Below are 20,474 nucleotides of genomic sequence, written 5' to 3'. Positions count from 1 at the left end.
TACAGGATGAGCGCTTTTTTTTTTTATTGAAAAAGTTTTACAAATACAAATTTTCCCATTCCCCCCCCCCTTTCCCTCCCTAACCCTCCCCTCCTCCCATGACTTCCCCAAGGTGAAATCCACATCCAAATCATATTATATCATAGTTTACCGCCCTTCTATTCCTGCCCCCCTGTGTACTATACATTTCTACCTGACATTGAACTATTCTACCCCCTATATACTATATATTTCTACACAACATTCAACTAAAAGCTATCTGGTACTTCCTAGTTTGATATTTATTCTGCACATAATCTATCCATTTCTTCCACTCCCACACATAAGTCTCTTGAGTCTGGTCTTTTAAGTATGCTGATATCTTTGCCATTTCTGCAAAATTGGCCACCTTCAAAGTCCATTCTTCAATAGTAGGCAAAACATCCCTTTTCCAATATTGACCAATCAGTAACCTAGCTGCTTGCACCATATACAATATCAATTTTGTTTCACCCATTGAAAAACCCTTAACTATGCCCAATAAAAACAATTGAGGAGAAAATTGAACTTTTTTCTTCAGAACATTTTGCATAACCCACCAAATTTTTATCCAGAATGCCTTCACTTTCTTGCAAGTCCACCATATATGATATTATGTATCATCCAAACAATCACATCTCCAACATTTTGGTTGAACATTAGGATACATGCATGACAATTTCTTAGGATCTAAATGCCACCTATAAAACATTTTATAAAAATTTTCCCTCAAATTCTGTGACTGCGTAAATTTAACATTCTGAACCCATATTTTTTCCCACATTTCCATCATAACTGGTTCTGCAAAATTTTGTGCCCATTTTATCATACAATCTTTAACCAATTCGTTTTCTGAGTCTCTTTCTAACAAAACATTATAAACCCTCTTGATATGCATTGGGCCTCTCTCTTTTATCTGTCTAACCAATTCTTCTTCATGCAACATTAAACCAGTTTTTTGATCTTTTCTCCATCTCAGTTGAAGTTGATTATACTGTAACCAAATTAAATTAATCCCTTCTTCCAACAGTGTGTTTAATGTCTTTAATTGCCATCTGCCCCCATCATTAAAAAGTACTTCTTTGTATAAAAACCCCGAGTGTCTTTATATTTATATTCCGTATAATATGACCAAGATCCAACCACAACGGTATTTTATAATCCCATTTGAACTGGTGCTTCTTCCATACTCTCATCAAGGAGTTTCTAAGCATATGGCTGTTGAATATTTTATCCACTTTATTTTCATAGAATAAATATGCATGCCAACCAAATTCAAGATCATAACTCTCTATATTCAATATTCCAGTCTTTGTCCTTCCAAACCAGTCACTTGCTTGTGTCAACGCTGCTGCTTCATAGTACAATCATAGGTTTGGAAGTTTAAGACCACCCCTTTCACGAACATCTTGCATAATTTTCAATTTAACTCTTGGCTTTTTCTCATTCCAAACAAACTTATTCACTCCTTTTTGCCATTCCATCAGCTGTTTATCACTTTTAAGCACCGGAATCATTTGAAACAAAAATAAAAATCTAGGTAGAACATTCATTTTAACTGCTGCTATTCTTCCAAGTAGAGACAGCTGCAGTTTTTTTCCAGATTTCCATATCCTTTTGTACCTTTCGCCACACCTCATAATTGTTTTGGAACAGTTTTATATTTGAATCTGCAACTTGAACTCCTAGATATCTCACCTTTGATACTATTTCAAAGCCTGCCTTCCTTTCAAGTTCCTTCTTTTGATCAACTGTCATATTTTTAACTATCATCTTGGTTTTTTTCTGATTCAGTCTAAATCCTGATACCATACCATATTCTTCTATAATGTTTTTCATCTGAATTATTATTATTTTTTTATTGAAAAAGTTTTCAAATACAAGTTTTTCCCCCTTTCCCCCCCTCTTCCCTAACCCCCCCCTCACCACCCATCCCCCCGTGACTTCTTCTTCACAACAATAAGCTAATTCATAATTAATTACATATTTTACCATGCCCTTACTCACTCCTCCAAGTACTGACCCTTAGCATAATATTCTTATAACTCCGCTTTTCTCCGCTTTTCGCAATAATCTACCCTTTTTCTCCTCCCCCAAACTTATAAAATATTATTATTATTACAACAACATAACCTTTAATCTTTTATATATATTAATATAACATTTCAAAGCAGCCTTCTCCAAATTTAACATTTATTCAGTTCTATCCAATTCTTCCACTCCCCAAAATATATGACTTAAAAATCCTTTTTCTTAAACTAATCAATCACTAAACTAGCCTATTTCAACCCAGTTTCCTGCAAGATTACCATACACTACAATTCTAAATATAATCCACTGCCCACTCTGCTAAAATATACATATGTCTTTATATACATTCCATTTTATAAAAAGAGAAAAGACAATAACTTTAAATTTATAATTCATAAATTTATAAATCCATTTAGTATCTTCTTTGATGTCTTTCCACTAGATTGTTAAATCCATCATCCATAATAGGGTAACATAGCATCCTGGTGCAACAGTTTATTCAAAATCTTCAGTCATCTTCTGCCCCCATCAATAATGAATATCCTCATGTATATATAAAAGTAAAAACAACCACCCGAGTGACATTATAATTATATTCCATATAGTTGTAATTGTGGTTTTCATCAGGATTATAAATTCCCATCATCTTAGTGGGTAACAGCCAGATCTTCTGCATGCCCCAGCATAACTCTCTTGCCTTATAACTCAAAATAGTTATAATATATTTATCGGTAAAAGAAATCCAAAATAGATAGTTCAAATCCAACAATGTAAGGCTCTTTCCACATCCCAAAATCACGGCATTGCAGAGATCTGCCACTTTCCTCAAGATAGTATTAAACGATAATTTGCCTCCAATATCTTTTCACATATTCATTTATTTTTTAAAATCCCTGGTTTCACTGTTGCTTGGTTTAGAAACTACTATTTCTACGAGATCTGTTTCTTTTCTTTTTCTTTTGCGGGTTGCATTTCCATCCAGATTTCCTTCCTACAAGTTGTATATCAGCTGATCGGTTGTCATTCTGCTTTATAAATTGATCTTGTTGGTTTTGTTTTATTACCTCATATGTCTTTTCCATCACTTGTATATCAACTAGTTGATTTACGCACTTGTCTGTAACTTGATAATTCATCACATTAGAATCAGATGACACTGCTCTCAAATTTGTAGACAGTCCAGCTGGGGTATCCAAGGAGTCCGAAGACAGTTTATCTACCACAGCCTCTGTAATTTGATGTTTTCCCTTTATTTCCAGCTCCTTTTGCTTGTCCTGTGTTATGCCTAAAGATGTTAAATTTATTTTTAAAATTTTTTGATAAAATTCTTCCGCTTTTTCGACAGTATTCAGTTGGTATCTTACTCCTTGGTATCTCAATATTAAACCAACTGGGACGTCCCACCTAAATAGAATATTCCTTTTTTTTAACTCATTCACTAGAAAACCAAATTTCTTCCTCTCCATTAACATCTTGGGCGGGAGTTCCTTAAAAATCCAAATCTTTCTTCCACGAAGTTGCAAAGTAGAATTATAAGAATTCTGCACAATATTATTTCTAATTTCTTTGTCTGTAAAATAAATCACCACATCTCTAGGCACTTGCCTTTGTTTTGCCAACCAGGAGTTTATTCTATAAATTCTGTCAATCCTGCAAAACACTTCATCAGGTTGAACCTTTAAAATCCCAGCCAGAATTTCAGAAGATATCTTCCTTAAATCATCTCTGTCATTTTCCTGCAGACCTCTCAGTCTAATTGCATATTCTGTAAAATTGTGTTGGATCATTAAAACTTCTCTTTCAATCCTCTGTTGTACAATTTCTTCATTACCAGTCTTTTGATCAGCCTCCATTTTAAGTTTGTCTTCTGAACTATTATCCTGAATGTTTGCCAAATCCTTTTTAATTTTTTGGATCTTGTCATCCAAATTCTCCTCAGTTTCTTTCATTTTAGACTCTGATAATTTAGTATTTGCTTCCAACTGAATCACAAAGTCTGCTAAGCCATTAGCTGTTTTTAAAATCTTTCTATCCAAAAAGCCAAACTTAGATTTCACCAATTCACCAATTTCTTTGATTTCCAACTTAAATTTTTCAAGTTGCTGATTCACAATCTCATCCCTTCTTACAATCTCATCAAGAAGAAATTCTATTATATTAAAGTCAGGTTTCTGAGACTGGAGAGTTAAAACTTGTTGATGTAATTTATTAATGGGGGAATCCCCCCCCCACTGCCTGTTTGTCTAGCTTTATAAGTCTCAGTGCCATTTTTCCACGCAGACAAAATTTACTGGAAAAGAGAAAAAAAAAAAAACTTTTTTCCAACCAAGATCAATATCAGATCCCCAAGGAAAAAAAAAAGGAAAAAAAAAACAGAAGTGAGAGTGAGGTTTTGCCTTCAGTTACAGCCAAAAGTATTCATTCCGCTACTTTGTAATTGAAAACGGAAGGAGTTTCCCTTTCAGCCTCTCTTCAAGCCGCAGCAGCAATCGCCATTTTAAAAAACTTTTTTCCCTTCACTTCACTTCTTAGGCAAAATAAAATAAAAAGAATACTTGCGCTTCAGGATCAGAGGTCCAGCTCATATCTTCTTTAATTAATTTATTTGACAGATTTACAGGCTTGCTTTTGCCCCCTAGCTCTGCGTGTAGCAGAGATTTCCCAGAGCATCGGCTGGGGATACGGGGAGTCTCTTCCGCTCCCTCCCAAAAGTAAATAAAAAACTTTTGGGATTAGGCAGAGGACTCTACCCACCCCAGCCGGCTCTATCTCCGTTTCCTAATGGAAACGGAGTTTTTTCGAGCCGCCATTCCGCTGAAAAAGGCAGCTCTTACAGGCAGTGGGTTCGACGATCCCGAAGGAGCGTCCAGCGGGGACAAGCAGCAAATCGGAAGTCCCCTGAATTATTGATTCCATCGGCCGTATTAGGGTTACAACCAGATCATCTGCAAATGCCCTTGTTCTGTAATCCTCTTGCCTTATAACTATTCCATTCAAAGTGCTCGAGTCCCGTATTGTATTCAACAAGACTTCTAGAGTTAAAATAAACAACGGGGATAACGGACAACCTTGTTTTGTGCCTTTTTCTATACTGAAGTTTGTAGTTAAACTTCCATTAATGATAATTTGTGCTGTTTGCTCTTGATAAATTGCTGAAACCGCCTGCACGAACTGATCCCCAAAATCCATCTTTCTTAAAGTCTTTAATAGAAAGTTCCAGTTCACTCGATCAAAGGCCTTCTCCGCATCCAAAAACACCAGCACTGCAGAGATCTGTTTATTCTTCTCAAGATTTTCCAATAAATCTATAATTTGCCTCACATTATCCTTCATGTATCTGCCTTCTATAAATCCTGCTTGATCATGATGAATCACCTCTTGAATAACTGGCATTAGTCTGTTGGCTAGTACTTTTGCAAAAATTTTATAATCCGTATTCAGGAGAGATATTGGTCTAAAATTTTCCGGTTTTGTAGAACCTACTTCCTCTTTCGGTATCAAAGAAACAAAAGCTGCTTTCCATGAAGGGGGTATTTTACCCCCTTGTTGTATGCTACAAAATAAGTCTTTAAGATGTTCAATCATTTCTGCTTGTAAAGTTTTATAATACGCCGCAGTTAAACCATCCGTTCCTGGAGCTTTAGCTGTTTTCAGTTGTTTAATAGCAACAATAATCTCCTCAGCTGTTATTGGTAAACTCGTTCTTTCCTTTTGATCACTAGAAATTTTCATAACTCTCCTTTCTTCTAGATATTTATTTATAAGTTCATTCTGTATATCATCTTTGGCATATAATTTGGTATAATAATCTAAGAAGGCTTCTTTAATTAGTCTTTGTTGAAAAACTTCCTTCCCTCCATATTCAATATTGCCAATAGTCCAAGTACTCTGTTGTTTCCTCAGTATGTAAGCTAACCACCTGCCCGGTTTATTAGCGTTGCAAAATGTATTATGTTTCGCAAATTGTAAATTAGTTGCTGCTTGTTCCACTGTAAGCATTTGAAATTGGTCTTTCAAAAGTTTTATAATTCCTTGTAGTTTTTCATCTGTTGGGGTTTTATGAGCAACTGTTCTTTTTTCTTTATCTCTCCTTCCAATTCTCAGGATGAGCGTTTTAATGGGCCTGCCTGATTCACGCACAAAGGGAGGCTGAGGTTGGCAGCTAGGACCCCACCTGAAAGGGGGCCTGGAGAAATAATGACAGCCCAGGTGCCACCAATTGATTTACCTCCCCTCCCCCCATTGAAGGAAAGGCAAGAGACAAGGAAAGCAATACAGCAGAATGAGGTTTTATTGCCCCCAAATCTCCTCCCTTTGGGAAAAAGCATCAGACCTTTTCCTACTTTTATATGAATACCCAAGGCAGTCTGAACCAGAGAAGGGCCTCTGACCGCTGAACTCGAGAGAGAGACAGACATTCTTGCTTCAGGAAAACGCTTACATTTCCTGCTGGCCTCGTAGCCTGTTAAAAGGGAGCTGCCGGCTCCCTCAGAAAACACTAAATTGAATGCACGTTTTACTCTCAACACTTGGGACAGATTTAAGCAAACGTGATCAGCCACAAATGCCTCCCTAAGCTCGGCTTCAATAATGAACCACCCACATTTGCCCTATTTCATTTATTTTCATTTCATTTCATTTTCACATTGGCTTTCCTCTGAAGACCAAGGGCTCCCCAGCTCCTGCAAGACCAAACTCTCCCCAACAGGTGGAAGTAACACCGCAGGCACATTTCATGAAACTCTACCGGGAGATTAGAGGCCTTGGGGGACATTAATGTCAGGTTGCTGATTTTCCTTCTGCCATTTCAAACAAACCATAAATCTGAGCTGTGCCTTCATTCACTTTAAAAAGCTTGATTACAGAACTGGTGGTTAGAAAAACCCACAAAAGTTGTGCATCAGGCCAGCAGCCTTCAAGGCAGCACAAAGCTGCAATCTCAGTTCATGGGCTGAGAAGAGGCCGAAATGACTGCAGCTGGAGGCTGGAGCTACTTTGCGCCAGAGAGGTTGTGGCAGGGCAACCTTTGCCCTACACAAACTCTGTGAAGTCGTCCACGGAGGAGATCAAGCGCTTCCTCTGTCCAGTTTCGTAGGTGGGGGCCGGGTCCTGGGGGACCCGGGTGGAGGCTTTCGTAGGGACTGGAGGATGCACGGTGGGGAAACCGGCCTCTTGGAACTGGGTTTCTTCTCGGATCTGGAAGAAAGAGATGTTGATTGCAAAGGCACCATCCATGGCAGCCCCTGCCCAGGTAGCTTCTCCCAAAGACCCAGCTGCTGCCCCACACCTGCTGCTAGGCTGGTCTTTATGGCTCAGGTGCACTGTTGGTCTTGGGCATCCCGAGCTATTGCATATAACTTTGGGTTTGATTTCTGTATGCCATCCAGAGTCACTGTCTGAGCTACCCAGGTTTGGGCTAAAAGTGAATAATTCAAGACTGGGTTCCAAGAGGTCTAGAAAACGTGCTTCTCGCAGGACATGTTTGCCTTTTGTGAAGAAACAAGTCTTGATGGCTCCCCTACCTGCTTCAGATATCACCGGCTGTTTGGAAGAAGTGAGTGGCTGCTCAAAAGGAGGAAAGAGGGTCCCTTACTCACCCTGTGCCGGAGCCGCTTGATGTGGCGCAGCCGAGCAATCCACTTCGAGGGATAGGTGTCGGTGGGGTTGGAGCGGCTGTGATGGACCAGAGACGCCATCTGAGTAGAGAGAGATGAGGAGGAGGCCCTGTGAAGCACACCTGAGTGGAGGGGCTCTCCTGACTGGAATAAGCCAACCCAGCACACGCCAATCTGACAAACACCCCAGTGCAATACCCATTGGGATGAAAAGAGGCATCCTGGAGGCAGAGGCAGGCACTGGCCCAGTGATCCAAGCCAGAGCTGCTCTGCAGGGAGAGCCTGATTCTGCTGGGTCAGCTGCCACAGGAGCGTAGCTTCAAGGAAGAGAGTCCAGCTCCTGGCAGCAGATCTTGTGCTCAGAGCAACCATAAAGTCTTCCTTGCCTTCCCAGCCAGAGGATCCCTCCGCTTATTCAATGCTCTTTTGAAGCTCTAGAGAGCAGAGGGGGAGACCTTGAGGGATAGGAGGAAGAACTGCTGCCAAAGCAATGGCCGCATAAGAGAGACTTGAGTTTGGGCCAGAAAAGCAGCCCCTCCTTAGTTCACAAAAGGCTAAAGAGAGGGAGGGGGAAGCTCATTCAGACCTGCAAGATTCAGTTCCTAGAACGTTACAGCAAAAGTCGTCCTGACCTACATGGCCTTGCTTTCTGAGTCTGGTCTACCTTGTAGGACTGGCAGAAGGGAAGGTATCTTCCCACCCAAAGGAGACTTACATTGGCATGCAACGCCATCTGTCGGGCAACAAATGAAATGTTTTTGTCTGAGACAATCTTCACCACACTTGTGTCAATGAGCCCCTCCATATCTGGGAGAGAGGAAATTACAGGGTGAGAGCAGAAACCAGCAACCCACTCGACCCTCCAGCATTTACTACATTTCATTCAACCAGCACCCATTCTTGGATCCCTGTATGAGGCATTTGCAACACACACCACCTTTTGCAAACTTGGGTGAAGAGAGCAAGGCTGGGCATACCTTTACGGCACTGTAGAGTAAGCAGGTTGCAGTTATAATCCAGCGGTTTGATGATGACATGAACAAAGTTGAATTGGCCCTAGAAAGGAAAAGCAGAATTAGCATGGAGGAACCGGCCTTAAGGAGGACCACAAAACTTTGGTCTCTTGTCCTTGGAGCAGTGATCACTTCTCTGGAGCAACTGTGGAGGGGCAACCTGCTTAGGAAAGCGATTCAGAACCCAGAGTGGGAGAGTCCAAGGAAAAAAATCCCCCACAGGCACTTTCACCGACTTCATTTTTTGTTCTGAAGAGCCGTGATTGGCTCAAGATCTCAGCCTCAAACAGCAGAGGCAAGTTGCAGCTCCCCCTCCCATCCATCGACTGGCAGAAAGCCCCTCCCAGAGGCAGGCCAATCGGAAAGCCACCAGCTGCCTTTGTCCAATTGGTGTCTTTCTCCTTACCTTGATGGTGCCCAGTTTGAAGTCTTCCCCGGAATCATTGTAAATTATGGAAACAAAATCATTGCCCAAATGTCGTTTCTTGTCACAGCAATTTTTATCCAAATCTTTGGTGGGCATCAAAGTGGCAATGTGGAAAATAGCTATAAAACAAGAAGTGAGGAAAATGGCTGCAGAGAGTAGTTCAGACCAGTGATGAAATACAATTTTTTTTGCTACCGGTTCTGTGGAAGTGGCTTGGTGGGTGGGGTCATGTGACTGGGTGGATGTGCCCAACTTTTTTTTCCTTTTCTTTTTAAAGCATTTTTTACTACCTATTCACCCGAACCAGTAGTAAAAAAATGCTTTTAAAAAGTTTTAAAAAGGTTCCGACAATCACAGCTGTGCCGCGCAATCATCAGAACCTTTTTTTTTTCTTTTTTAAAGCATTTTTTTACTACCAGTTTGCCCGAACCAGTAGTTTTAATCACTGGTTTGCCTGAACCAGAGCAAACCGGTGGCATTTCACCCCTGGTTCAGACCTCAAGCAGCAAAAGAGGGATCCTCTGGAGATCACTACTTCGGCAGCCCAACTTAAAACAAGGGGTTTTAGGTAGCTCGCTGGATGGAGAATAGCCATCTCAGTCCACAAAATGCTCCCAGGAGCCCAAGCTCCCTGCTTGGAGAAAAGGACAGGGCTGAGAACTGGGAAAGATTTTGCTCAGCAAAGACTTTCCTCGCTGAGTTGATCAGAAGGAAAAGCTGAGTTGCAGAGTTGCTAAGTCCACCACCATCTCAAGATCCAGTCACCCAACAAGCCTCATGCTCCGAAGGGTTCCTCAGCTGGGACATCTGTTTGTTCATGCCAGCTCAAGGTAGATGCTAACATCTGTCTGGCACCTCACAGCCTGGAGCATGGGTGTGAAGTGGCATTATGGTGGCTGGCTCTCTTCCAGAGGGAGTTCTTATGCTACTTTGCTGCCTTGACTCCCACATCAGTACAGGTACACCTGGCAAGGTTTGAATCCCGGAATCTGAAGACTCAAACTGTCCTTAGATTCACAGACCCTTCAGGCTTCAAAATAGCTCCTAAAGAGCTCTGAGGTGGAGCAGGTGAGAAGCTGCCTCCCATACCTTGCATGATGTCGTCGTGCCAGCAGTAGGTGAACTGCCCGTCCTCTCCACACACGTCCAGACCACCCAGATAAACCTTGTCTGGCTGGCAGTCCTTGAGCTCAATGAGTTTGCCCAGGCCAGTCAGGAACTCTGTGTACCTGTAGGAGCCATGCTCATTGGACAGAATGGCGAGCTCGTTGCTGCTCTGCAGGACAAGGAGGAAAGCAGACCCTCAGAGCAGAGCCAAGGCCACACCAAGGGCTCCATCGTTTAGCATTTATTTCTGAAACCTACAAGGACCTTCATGATTTGACTGTGTACTCAACCGCAGCCAAGACCGATTACGCGACTCCTGAGAGAGGAGCTGTAGTGGAAGAGAGGTCCTGCTTCAATCTAGTTGAGTAACTGGCACTTCCAAGGAAAGAGTGACCAGCTCCTCCAAAGAGGTTCTGCTGACAGAAATCTAACTTAGGAACATACTGTTATCAGACATGGCACACACCTGTCCTTCTCCAACATACAAGACGGCAATCTTGTGAGTGTCATATGGAGGGATCTGATCTAGAAGTTGAATGGAGTTCTCAAAGGTCTAAGGATTAAAAGACAAGAGGGCGAGAAACACACAGGATCAGATCCACACTCCTGGGCCTTTCAAAATACTAAAACAAGGTCAGATACAAATGTCCTATTCACTGCTGAAGACTTCCCAGGCATTTTTCATGGAGAACCGTGCACAGGCAACACAACTCCCAGCGCAACCCAACTGCTCGTCTGAGCACGAGAGTCCCTTTTTTTCACCTTTCTTGCAATTCTCAGGAAGCCACATGGGGTCTAGTAGTCCAAAAGCCCAGAATCCCCTTCCACAGATACAATCCCAGGAATGCCAGAGAAGCAGACCGGGGGCGGGGGAGACACACGACAGGGGGGCAATTGGCCTGACCCTTCCTTTTTTTTTATAGAAAGCTTTTTAAATTTTTTTAGACAAACACATATACACTTCAGAATCCACAATTCTCTTAATTGTTTAACAGTGTCCATTTTGTATCAATCTTTGTTAACAATCTAGCTTCATTTTTGCTTCTTTTTAACTTAGAAAATACCAAATCAATTTTATAATCCAGTCCAAATTAAAACAATGCTTCCCACCCACCCACCCACCCTTTTTTTAGGTATAAAGTGCTTCTATTGCAGAGCTTAATATCCAATTGTCTTTTGTTTTATTTTCCTTAGTTTTCAACAAGAAAGGATCTATTTATTTTCTTTCCAATCCTTTAGCCAATTTTAGGATTGTTTCTTCTAATTCTTAAAATTTTCCAGTCAATTTTATTCAAAAATCAATTTTCTTTTCGGGTTTGTCCCTTTAAATTCCGCTTGCTTTCTCTTTTCTTCCCCTGTGTCCGTTAGCCGCTAATTTTACGCTGGGGATTTCAAAATAATTGTTGTTGTTGTTGTTGCTATCTCGCCTGTGGGTTGGCTGTCACTCACCCAGCTTCAAAAACTCCATTGCTTTCACCGCTCCTGCTTGATACTTAGTCCGGTTGCCCCAGCTTCTTTTTTTTTTTTTTATTGAAAAAGTTTTTCAAATACAGATTTTTCCCCCTTTTTTCCCCCCTCCTCCCTAGCCCCCCCTCACCCTCCCCTTCCCCTGTGACTTCTTCATAATAAAACCCAAATTCATAACAGATTATATCATACTTTACCATCCACTTACTCCATCTCCATATGCTGACCCTTTCTTTCTAATATTATCATATTATCATATCCCCCTTATACTATACTATACATTTCAAAGTGACATTCTATTATAACATTATCTAATAACTCCTAATTTAACATAATAATATTATTATATCTCCCAATTTAGCGATTTCTGCTCATAATCTACCCTTTTACTACCCCCATACGTATATCTCTTAAGTCAAATCTTTTGTATATATTAATATAACATTTCAAAACAACCTTCCACTATAAGACTATATAGTAAATCCTAATTTAACATTTATTCAGTTCAGCTACCGATTTCCTTCCCCCCCATCATTATCTCTCTTAGCTCAAATCTTTTACATATATTCACATCTAGACATAGTATCCCTTTTCTTTAAACTAAACAATCAATAACCTAACCTATCTCCACCCACTTTCCTACAAAACTACCATATTAATATCTTTATTCTTTTGCCCACTCAACTAGAAAAATATTCCCTTATGTAAATAAAATCCTAAAAAATAACTTTAAGCTTGTAATCCATATAATATCTTCTGTAGTGTCTTTCAGCTGGATGATAAACTCCATCGCCCATGTTAGGGTAACATTGCATCCTAATTCCAACAGTATTTTCAGTATCTTCAATCTTCAATTACCATCTGCCCCCATCCATAACAAATATCTTCATGTTGCAAAAAAAAAAACACAACAACCACCCGAGTGACTTTATATTTATATTCCATATAATGTCTATAGAGGTGTCTTTTATCCAGATTATTAATTCCAACCACCATAATAGGGTAACAACCAGATCTTCTGCGTGCCCCAATCCAGTAAATCTCTTGCCATGTAACTCAGCATAAACATAATATATTTATCAAGAAATCCAAAAAACAAAAAAGATATTTCCAATCCATTCGATTTAAGGCCCTTTTCATATCCCAAAAGTTCAGCACTGCAGAGATCTGTCACTCTCCTCAGGATAAAATAAACCAATACTTTGCCCATTATCTTTTCATATATTCAGTCCTCTCATAAATAACTGGCATTATACTGTTGTTTAGTTTAAAAGTTTTTGTTTTTGTAAGACCTACTTCTTCTTTTCTTGACTTTTTGTGGGTTGGATCTCCATCCTGAATTCCTTTCTGTAGATTGTGTATCGACTGTTTGGTTTTCATGCTGATCTATAACTTGATCTTGTTGGTTTTGCTTTTGTGGCTTAAATCTTTCTGGTTCTGTAAATTGTATATCAACTGATTGGCTTCCATGCTGGTTTGTGGCTTGATAAATCATTACATTAGAATCCAGTACCGCCTCTCTTATATTAAATAGTCCAGCTGAGACCTCTTCATCTGTGGAGACCTCTGTGACTTGTTGTTTCTTCATTACTGCCATCTCCTTCTGCTTTTCTTGAGTTTCTATCTCTTGTTGATTTTGCTTTTTAAGGACCTTGTAGTACAATTCTTCCGCTTTTTCAACAGTATTTAACTGATATCTTACTCCTTGATATCTCAATATTATACCCACTGGGACATCCCACCTAAATAGAATATTTTGTTTTCTTAGCTCAGTCACCAAAAGTCCAAATTTCTTTCTATCTCTTAAGATCTTAGGCGGCAATTCTTTATATATCCAAATTTTTCTCCCATACAGTTGTAAAATAGAATTAAAGGATTTTTGCACAATATCATTTCTTATTTCTTTATCTGTAAAGTAAATCACCACATCTCTAGGCAGTTGCCTTTGCTTTGCAATCCAAGAATTTACTCTATAGGCTTTATCAATTTTACAGGATACCTCCTCAGGATGAACCTTTAAGATCCCAGCCAGAACTTGAGCAGATATTTTTCTTAGGTCATCACTGTTATTTTCCTGTAAACCTCTAATTCTGATCGCAAATTCTGTCAGCCTGTATTGCATCATTACAACTTCTCTTTCAATCCCTTGCTTTATATCTTCTGCGTTATAAGTCTCGTGACCAGCTTCCTCTTTAGACTTTACTTCTAAACTATTGTCTTGAATATTTATTAAATCCTTTTCAATTCTTAGTATTTTGTTGTCCAAATTATAAATCTTATCATCAATTTCCTCCATTTTAGACTCTAGTAATTTAATATTTGTATCCAACTTTATAACAACTTCTGAAAAATCATTAATCACTGTTACAATCTTTCGTTGCAAGTTATCATACTTTAGTTGTATCATTTCTTTAATTTCCTGCCTTAATTTTTCAAATTTCTGGTTCACAGTCTCATGATATTTTGCCATTTCCTCCTGAAGAAATTCTTTTAAATTAAAACCATTCTGCAAAGTCTGTAGGCTCAAAGCTTGTTCAAACAGTTGTGAGTGGGGGAGCACCCCCCCCCCCGCTTGTCTATCAGGCTTTATAAGTTTTAACGCCATCTTGCCAGCAAACTCTTTTTTTTTTCCCCCAAACAAGATCAAGTACAAATCTCCAAGAAGAAAGGAACTTAAAATAACTAATTTTCTTCCAAATTGTAGCCAGCACTATATATTCCGCTACTTTGTATCTATTACGGAAGGACTCTCACTTTCGGCTTTCTTCTACTTCCCAAGCCTCAGCGGTCACCATTTTAAAGTTTTTTTCTCTTTCACTCTGAAATGCTTATAAATTCATTAAGGATACTTGCAATTTAGGGTCCCAAGTCCAAGTCTCAACTTTTTTAATAAATCCATCTGTTAAGTTTGTTAGTTAATCCGGTTCCAGCGCCTAGCTCTGCAAAAAGGCAGAGTTCTCCCGATGCCCGGAGCGACGGCGAGCGGAAATAGGGAGCCTCAACCTGCTCGTCCTCAAGAGTCAAAAAAAAGCCTCTGGGGACTTCGCAGAGGGCTCTACCTGCCCTCGCCTGCTCTAACTCACATTTCTGTCAGGAAATGGAGTTTTTCGAGCCGCCCTTCAGGTGTAAAGGCGGCTCTTTTACAGGCAACGGGGCGGCGGTCATGAAGGACCGTCTGGCGGCGCCGGAAGCCAGACAGGAAGTGCGGTTGCCCCAGCTTCTTGACAGCCATAATGGCTGCCGCCTCCGCCGCCAAATCGGAGAGAGATTCCTCTGACCTTCAAGGAACTTGCCTGTTGCTCTTGGTCTTCTGAGGTGCCTCTCCTTCTTCCCTGTCCCTACAGGACGGTTCTGGTCCGAAGACCCCTCGGCGGCAATTTGTTAGTCCGGGTTTTCGCAGAGCTCATCAGAGCCCGCTAATTCCCTAACTCTCTTGCCGCAACGCTTCCGGTCAAAAACCAGCCTGACCCTTCCATTGGCTAGAAGAGCAGCAGCTGCAAAAACTTCCCTGCCCTTGTAAGAAAAAGAAACCGATTCAGCCTTTTTTCCTTCTTCCTCGTTTTGAACTGGGTCTTCTTAACCTGCTACAGCAGCTGAGTGAAGTGACAATGCCACAAATAATAAGTAAATTGTGTTCAGGAGCACGCACAAACAATTGTAGTTGTAGCTGTTGTTTGGTGGTATTTTGTTTCATTCTCTACAAAACCTGAGCTGCCACAGTCCCACAGAAGTCACTGCAGACAGGATGGGGGCCAAAGAGGCCCGGTTCCATTAACGTCCCACCTGAACAGAAGCACGTGTCCTTCATATGCCCCCCTCCCCTTCCCAAACAAATAAAGCAGCTGGGAAGTCCCAAGCCTTGGACTCAACCTAACCAATGAAAACTAGGGAATCAAGAAACACTTGGAACTAACCAGAGCATTTGAGCCTCTCTCGGAAAAGGAATATTAGCCCCAGGGAAGCATTTCTGGGCCCAGAGAATGTAACTGGGAACGTCACCTTCCCAAATAGAGCATTTTCCACCTGGAAATTACATTTTAGCAACCTTCTCTCTACATCTGCTCTCTAGTGACATTTATTGGTTCCACTGTTTCACATGTTTAATACAACATGCTCTCTCCCCTCCCACTTCCAAGGCCTGCTGTGCTGCTTCATTGTGGCAGTAGCAGGGTGTGTGTGTGTCTGTGTGTTCCTGGGAGGGATGAGCAAAGAATGCCAAGAGCATGGACTCCTATACCCAAGGAGGGAAGGTCATCCCAGCTGCCAGCTGCACCAGCTGCATTGGGCAGCAGTGAGACAGAAACATGCTGGAAGCAGAGGATCAATTACAGGTAGTCCTCAACTTACAACAGTTCACTTAGTGACCGTTTGAAGTTACGATGGTACTGAAAAAAGTGACATGATCATTTTTCACACTTGTTGCAGCATCCCCATGATCATGTGATTTACATTTGGCTGCTTGACAACTGACTCACACTTATGAGGGTTGCAGTGTCCTGGGGTCACATGATCCCCTTTTGCGACCTTCTGACATGCAAAGTCAATGGGGAAGCCAGATTCACTTAACAACCATGTTACTAATTTAACAGTTGCAATGATTCACTTAACAAATGTGGCAAGGAAAGTTGTAAAATGGGGAAACACTCACTTGATGGATTTCTTACTTAGCAACATAAATTTTGGGCTCAATTGTGGTGATAAATTGTGATAAAATGATTACCTGTAGTGTCATTAGTGACAATTTAACTAATTTATTTGCATCCTACATTGACTTACAAATAACTCAAGATGCTGAACATATCCTTCCTCCTAATTTCCCCACACAATCGGTGAGGAGGGATGGGCTCAGAGAGAGGGACTCACTCTCTCCTCCAGCCAGTTTTAATGCCTAAATCAAGGCATCACCATCTCCTGGTGATTGATCCAGCCAGCTTTTGGGCCAAAGACAGGACTTGAACTCACCGCCTCCCATTTTCTAGCCTGATGTCTCAACCTCTAGACCAAACTGGCTCTCCCAATGGTGAGAGCAGGAAAAGGTAACCATAAACCATTCTTGTGTTTTTACCAAGAAAACCGCAGGGAGAGAAGATATAAAATCACTGATGATGGACAAATCATCATGGAGAAATCTATCTCTGTGGTCACTAAGAGTCAGCAATGATTTAACGGTACAAAATCAATCAATGAGTCAATTACAAAATGCTCAAGCTTACCTCATTTGGCAATAAAAGGGGCTTGTTGGATTCATCACCAAAGAACGGAGAATGATACAACTGCAGGAACACAAAGCTGAAGGGGGGGGGGAGGGGGGGAGAAAAGAAAACCTATTTAGCTGCATCAGAATTAAGGCCTTATGGAAGACACAATAATCTACGATGAACACTTAGATGTGAAAAAGGAAACATTCTTTCTGGTTGTCTGCGCAAAACATTGCAAAGACCATGAAAAAGAGCCTTGGTAGTACAGTGGTCTAAAGCACCCTGTTATTAAGAACAGCTGCCTGCAATTTCTGCTGGTTCGAATCTCTCCAAAGCTCAAGGTTGACTCAGCCTTCCATCCTTTCTAAGGTAGGTGAAATGAGGACCCAGTTTGTGGGGGCAATAAGCTGACTTTGTATAAAATATACAAAAGTATGAAGGCTATTGCTTAACGCTTTGTAAGCCGCCCTGAGTCTCCAGAGAAGGACGGCATATAAATCAAATCCAAAAAAAAAAAAAAAAAAAGGACAATGAGATGGCAACCACCTAAAATGTCCACACACGATCCCTCACATTTTCAGACTGTAAATAGCTTGAGCCAAACTCCTGAGAGAAGGAGGGAAAACAACCCCTGGTCATTCATTAAACTGGAGATGTGAGCAATTTTTCAGCTATTCTTCCTGGCATTTAGTCTTGACGCACTGTTATTATGGCCGAATCAGCCTATAAGCCCCGCATGAGTTCTCTGCCCTATTTCATAGAGGAAAGAGCCGAATGCTTCCAGGAAGGGCCTCTGGGGACCAGGCCTTGGAAAGGAAACTGAAGAAGCTGCCAGGACCGCCCTCCAGGAAGTGCTGGCCCTCCTTATCAACTCTAAGCGAGGAGGCTTGTCTTCTGCATGTCTTTTATTTGGGACTCCCGATTCTGAGTTAAGAACAGTTATTGTTTCTTCAGTTCCTCAGAATCCATGCCATTCTAAACTTTGTTCAAAACACCGAGGAAAGACTCTTCCATCACCAACCGTGGCATACAGAGTGTGACTGAAGTGAAGCAAACCGAAACTGGGCCAGAGCAGATTTAGATTGATCCGTCCACCCCACTGGCCCAAGACTTTTCCCAGATGTTTCTACCAATTCCAGGAGCTGCTGCTCATTCACCCCACTGTCTCGTGCAGTTCTCTAAATTCTGCCCTAGATTCTGGGAGAGGTTCGGATGGATGCTCCATACGCCATTTCTACCACCAACATCCCTCACCTTGGGTTGATGCCTGGAACTTTCCCTGCGTTGGAGGCAGCTGCTGCTCTTCCCTTAAAGAGGTCCCTCTCGACCCTTTTGCCCCTCCTGGAGGGAGCCGAGTCAGAGATGGTGTATCCCCGTGGCCGGTGGCCGGTTGGGGAGTGGGGAGAAGAGGCAGGGGCCGCCGCAGCCAGCCTCATCCCTCCAGGGCCCTGGTCGTCTTCCCCCTTCGCCAGCCAGCCCCCGGCGGCCTCTCCTTCCAGGTGCCCAGACTGAGACTTGGATTTGCCTTCGCTGCTGAGTTTCTGGGCCGACTCTTCACCACCTGGATCCTTGAGGACTTCCTGAAGTGTCTGGAGCTCTGGGGAGGAGCTGGACTTGCTGAGGGTCTGGGAAGGCTGGAAAGAGAGGGCTTCGAAGGCCCGGCTGTCTTCCAGGTTCCTGGCCCTTTCGATCGGAATGCCAATGGCGGCCAGATCTTCTGCTTTGGGGGCCTTCTCCTCTTGGCTGGAAGTCGATGATGACTACCAAGGGTGAGGAGGAGAAACAAGATACAAAATAACATTTATTAGTAATTGGAAATCCCTTATGTACTTTTTGCAGAACTGGGAAAAAATGAACTTGTGATTTATGGGATTGACAATTAAAAAAGGCAGGCTGTGGAAAGAAGGAAATTATAGTGTAATCTTAGCGAGAGGATGTAGAATAGAAATGCATTTATAACCATTATCAAGAAGAGTAGAAGCCCCCTTCTTAATAGCAATAGCAATAGCAATAGCAATAGCAATAGCAATAGCAATAGCACTTAGACTTCTATACCACTTCACGGTGCTTTCCAGCCCTCTCTAAGCAGTTAACAGAGTCAGCCTATTGCCCTCAACAATTTGGGTCCTCATTTGACCAACCTTGGAAGGATGGAAGGCTGAGTCAACCTTGAGCCTGGTGAGATTCGATCTGCCAAGTTGCAGGCAGTCGGCAGTCAGCAGAAGTAGCCTGCAATACTGCATTCTAACCACTGTGCTACCGAGGCTCTTAATCGTCTTTTCTTTTTCTTATTGTTTGTCTTTCCCTCTTTTCTTTCTTATCTATTGACTATTTTTCTTTATTTCTTTTCTAAAAAGTGCATTGTTTTTATCTTGTGAAAACTTCTTTAATGAAAATTGTGTTTAAAAAATCCAAAATAATTTTCTTCTTTTCTTCTATTTGGATTTTTCTTCCTTTCTGCAGAGCTTTTACAGTGATTTTTTCCCCTGAAATTTCCCCGACAATGAGAACAATTAATCAATGGAAGAGTTTGTCTCCTAGGGTTATGGGTGCTCCATCACTGGAGGTTTTCAAGAAAAGATTGAACAGCCATTGGTCCAGGATGGACTAGGATCTCCCACTCAAGCAGGCGGTTGGACTAGAAGACCTCCAAGAACCCTCCCAAACCTATTATTCTATATTCAAGTGGCATCTCCTTTCAAGGAGCAATTCTACCTGCCCCGTGACTACTATTCCCTACTGCAATCAATTCAGTTATCTGACGAAAACTTCCCAATCCTTGGGAGTCCCTGAAGCTCTGTCTCTCAAGGACATCCCAGATCTTGATGGATCTCTTCCTATCAGGAAGCATCCTGAGCAGCTCTGCCTGATGGGCAAACAGGGCAGGAAGGGGCTATCTTACCCGACAATAGGCTCCTCGGCCTAATCTCTCTTCCTCCAGCCCTTGCCCCAAACACGTGGGTTCAAAATCTTCAATCTCTTGAGATTCAGGGTGGAATTCCACTCCTTTTCGATCTTCATCTGGGGGGCTTCCTTCTTCTAGTACAACTGCAGATTCTGTCAAGAGACACAAAGAGCCAGGAATGACAGGTGGAGAAATATTTCCTGAAAGGAGGATCCTCTCTTCCTGCAACCCTGGTGTTTTGCAAAGTACCTCCCTTCCACTTCACCGGGCAGCTGTTTTTTCAAACAAAAATTAGAACAATCTAGTCTAGTGTTTTTCAACCTTGGCAACTTTAACTCTGGACTTCAACTCCCAGAATTCCCCAGCCTGTTCCTCCCACAGAGATCAAAGGAGCAACTGCAGTAGACAGAGTGAAAAATGCAAAGTTAGTCCAATATTGTTAACAACTTTGCCCAAAGTATATCATATATGGAATCTTGTTATGATACTGTTATGTATAACAGTCCCATTACAGAGGCGAAACAGTTTTCCCAGTATTGGTGAGGCCAGAGGAGAGGGCAGTTTGCCTACGGCCAGGTCCAGCTGCTTCATTCATGGCCAAATGGGAGTCAAACAAGCTCATGAGTTCCAACTCAGTTCTTGAGCGTTTTGCTCTGTTTAGGAGGCTTTCTTGCAATATGCAGAGATGTGAAC

The 20,474-nt window shown here is 41.7% G+C and overlaps 1 protein-coding gene across 2 annotated transcripts in view; it reads right to left on the bottom strand.

Annotated features, from left to right (window-relative positions):
- Positions 1-6,034: 6,034 nt before the first annotated feature.
- The window catches only part of TSC2 (TSC complex subunit 2), a 67,719-nt gene continuing 53,279 nt past the window's right edge, over positions 6,035-20,474 (bottom strand). For both annotated transcript variants that reach the window (XM_070955040.1, XM_070955041.1), the window contains 10 exons: positions 19,779-19,933; positions 18,131-18,636; positions 16,892-16,967; positions 10,678-10,764; positions 10,194-10,380; positions 9,084-9,223; positions 8,642-8,720; positions 8,380-8,471; positions 7,647-7,745; positions 6,035-7,245 (listed from right to left, as the gene is read on the bottom strand). In XM_070955040.1, coding sequence (XP_070811141.1) covers positions 7,081-7,245; positions 7,647-7,745; positions 8,380-8,471; positions 8,642-8,720; positions 9,084-9,223; positions 10,194-10,380; positions 10,678-10,764; positions 16,892-16,967; positions 18,131-18,636; positions 19,779-19,933 — 1,586 coding nt within the window. In that variant the 3' untranslated portion in view covers positions 6,035-7,080. The remainder of the gene's footprint in view (positions 7,246-7,646; positions 7,746-8,379; positions 8,472-8,641; positions 8,721-9,083; positions 9,224-10,193; positions 10,381-10,677; positions 10,765-16,891; positions 16,968-18,130; positions 18,637-19,778; positions 19,934-20,474) is intronic.

This window comes from Pituophis catenifer, unplaced genomic scaffold (assembly GCF_029215685.1).
Source record: "Pituophis catenifer annectens isolate HBS135680 unplaced genomic scaffold, rPitCat1.0.hap2 SCAF_16, whole genome shotgun sequence".
NCBI lineage: Eukaryota > Metazoa > Chordata > Lepidosauria > Squamata > Colubridae > Pituophis > Pituophis catenifer.
Note: the sequence above shows the minus strand (reverse complement) of the source record. Positions and strands in the feature narration are given on the sequence as shown.